At 34.5% G+C, this 2,580-nt stretch overlaps 1 protein-coding gene across 1 annotated transcript; it reads right to left on the bottom strand.

Moving 5' to 3' along the window:
• Positions 1 to 1,146: 1,146 nt before the first annotated feature.
• Positions 1,147 to 2,370, bottom strand: LOC130731584 (uncharacterized). Its single transcript, XM_057583863.1, has 2 exons — positions 2,253 to 2,370; positions 1,147 to 1,552 (listed from the first exon to the last, which is right to left on the bottom strand). Exons 1-2 carry the CDS (start codon positions 2,347 to 2,349, stop codon positions 1,323 to 1,325), a joined length of 327 nt encoding a protein of 108 aa, XP_057439846.1. The 5' UTR covers positions 2,350 to 2,370; the 3' UTR covers positions 1,147 to 1,322.
• Between the last annotated feature and the right edge of the window lie 210 nt (positions 2,371 to 2,580).

Below are 2,580 nucleotides of genomic sequence, written 5' to 3'. Positions count from 1 at the left end.
GAAAACTTCCATTAGTACAAGTATGACTATGTGTATTGATTCACTATAACACGTGATAATGTGAGATTAATATATAAGAGGATCAAAATCCCATTTTTAAAATGTCAAATTTTAGTCCTCATCAAAACCAGAAAGCGGCTAAGGGCAAAACCTTTTCTCACACCACTTCCGTTACTTCTTAAACCTTACTTCACTGCCACCTATGTCATTTCATGTTGACCCGAATTTAGACGATGTTTTCAGGCCTTTTTAAAGTGATTCCTTTTCTGATTTTAGCTTTTGTTGTAGGCTTTTAAGTGGGTTTCCTCCATTTTAGATATTTTCTTATTTGGGTATGTTTGTGCTGTTATTGAGAAATTTTAACTTTTTTTTCCTTAAAGCTAAAAGTTTCACTAGTGACATTCCCAACACTGTGACATTGGACCGCCACGAAGCAGTCTCCGAAGAATTGATACACCAGATTTGTTTTCTACTACTATTGGATAAATCTCAAATTGTGATACGTGGTACAAAACATTGGATCAGGCATGCTTGAGCTTTTCGAAGTGGAGCTTTTTTTCTTATATAAGCCAAAACTGCATTCAAATATATGTGAACATGAAAATAGATACAGAGGATCTAGTAAGCCTAAGTCAGAGTTAATAAACAATAGGCAACAAGTCCCAAAACTTAACAAGGGTATACTTTATGTTACTCTGTACCCGCCCAATTAGCACATTGAGACCCCTCAATTTGCTGCAAATTGACAACATTGTATAGAGCTAACAAGACATAACTTGAGAGCTTATAAGTTTTGAAGCGGAGGTATTATCATTCCAAAATGCTCTCTCTTTATGCCATTAATTAAGTTTCAACAATTTTATACTACTAATTGATAGTGATTCCACACACACATGTTGGGTGGATAAACAAGAGAGGTAATAACCCATTCAGACTTCTGAATGTTTTAAATCTTATTGATGGTGTGTAAGAATATTAGAGACAAATTTCTTGCGCATAATTCACATTTATAGAGTTAAATGCGTTTTGGTGACTCTTTTGCGAAAGAGGGGTGTAATAGACAAAATGTCTTATCGGGTAGTATCTTTTTTGAATGAATGAGTTTACTTCTCTGGAAAAAAAATATTGCAGGGGCCAATCAAATAAAATCAGATGATTTATGGAACTTTTAGTCCTTTTATTTATGTAACTAATAAGTTGTACAATATAAAAATATGTGTCATGCATGTTTGATACAGACTTGACATGGAATATAAATCCATGCTTTATTTCACATTTATTACATATTAGTTACTAGCTTGTTCTACATACGTGTGTCCTGTTTATGGTTTGACTTCACCAGCCTTCTTTCTCCATCCTCCACCACCCCAGCCTCCCCAACCTCCTCTGTATCCCCATCCAGGTCCACCGTATCCCCAGCCACGTCCCCAGCCACCGTATCCCCAGCCAGGTCCACCACCGTACCCCCAGCCACCATATCCCCAGCCAGGTCCACCGTATCCCCAACCATGTAATCCAACATCTGCCTTCGATTGGTCTACTTTAGGACTAGCTGCACAAACAAAGTGAATTATCAATGATATATGTTATTAAGAAAAGTTGTAAGAAATGCTGATGCGATGAAATTATCTGTGTTTTTTTAACAGAAATCAAGAGGTAAATAAGGGATAGTTACATCTTATTGTGTTTCTTATAGTACTTTTTAGTATTTTTCAAACTGAATTACTTAAGTTTGATATATTTAGATTTATATTTCCACAATGTACAACTCTTGACAATGAATTTTTATTGAACAACAAAAAAATATTCAATTGAAAATTAAGAAGATACTGAGAACATCTATTTAGGGGAGATAGCGATAATTAATTGCATGCATGAGATAATTCTTAAAATATCAGGAGGGTATAATTTCAGCATTAGTTAGAAGTGTCTTTGTGTTAGGCCTGACTATTCTTTTTCTCTAGTTTAGTACATTTTACTTAGACTTTGTCACTGTACATCACCAAAATAGGTACTACTGCTAACTTGTAAAATTTGATTAATTTGTAAATATGTGCAAAAAGAAAAAACACAACACTTAAAAGCATGACCAGTTGACTTGAATAAAAAGCAAATCAATGTATGACCAACATTTGATATGAAAGCAATTCTACGTGCATGGTAACTAATGAACCATCATATTACTATTGTTTCTATGTGTGTGGTGTGGTGTGTAAAAAGAACATGATGCATGCAACTATTTATGAATATACCTTCTTTTTCATCTTTGGATTTCTCTGCTGCAAGAGCAGTAGAGATCAGAAACAGTGCGCAGAGAAAGCACAAGAAGAAAAAGGGCTTGGTATTCATCTTTGCTACTTAGGTTGAGACTATACTTGTGTATGAAGAGCATTTTCTCCACATGTATTTATAGTGATCATGAGAAGAGATAAGCAATAGAACATAAAATATTATTTAAGTAAATGTCAATGGTCATTTAATTCGTTTCTTTAAATTACGATTTGTCTCATGCTTATAATTATGCATATTGTTTGGATGATAGTGAGAATTGGTGGAAGAGGTGCGCGGGTCAATGAACCT

The sequence above is a fragment of the Lotus japonicus genome, chromosome 1, assembly GCF_012489685.1.
Source record: "Lotus japonicus ecotype B-129 chromosome 1, LjGifu_v1.2".
Lineage (NCBI taxonomy): Eukaryota > Viridiplantae > Streptophyta > Magnoliopsida > Fabales > Fabaceae > Lotus > Lotus japonicus.
This window is presented reverse-complemented; position numbering and strand designations above follow the sequence as displayed.

Coding starts and splice junctions, on each gene's coding strand:
- LOC130731584 (XM_057583863.1), bottom strand. CDS start 2,349: ATGAATACCAAGCCCTTTTTCTTCTTGTGCTTTCTCTGCGCACTGTTT. Junction 1,553..2,252: donor ATCCAAAGATGAAAAAGAAG/GTATATTCATAA, acceptor TTGTTTGTGCAG/CTAGTCCTAAAGTAGACCAA.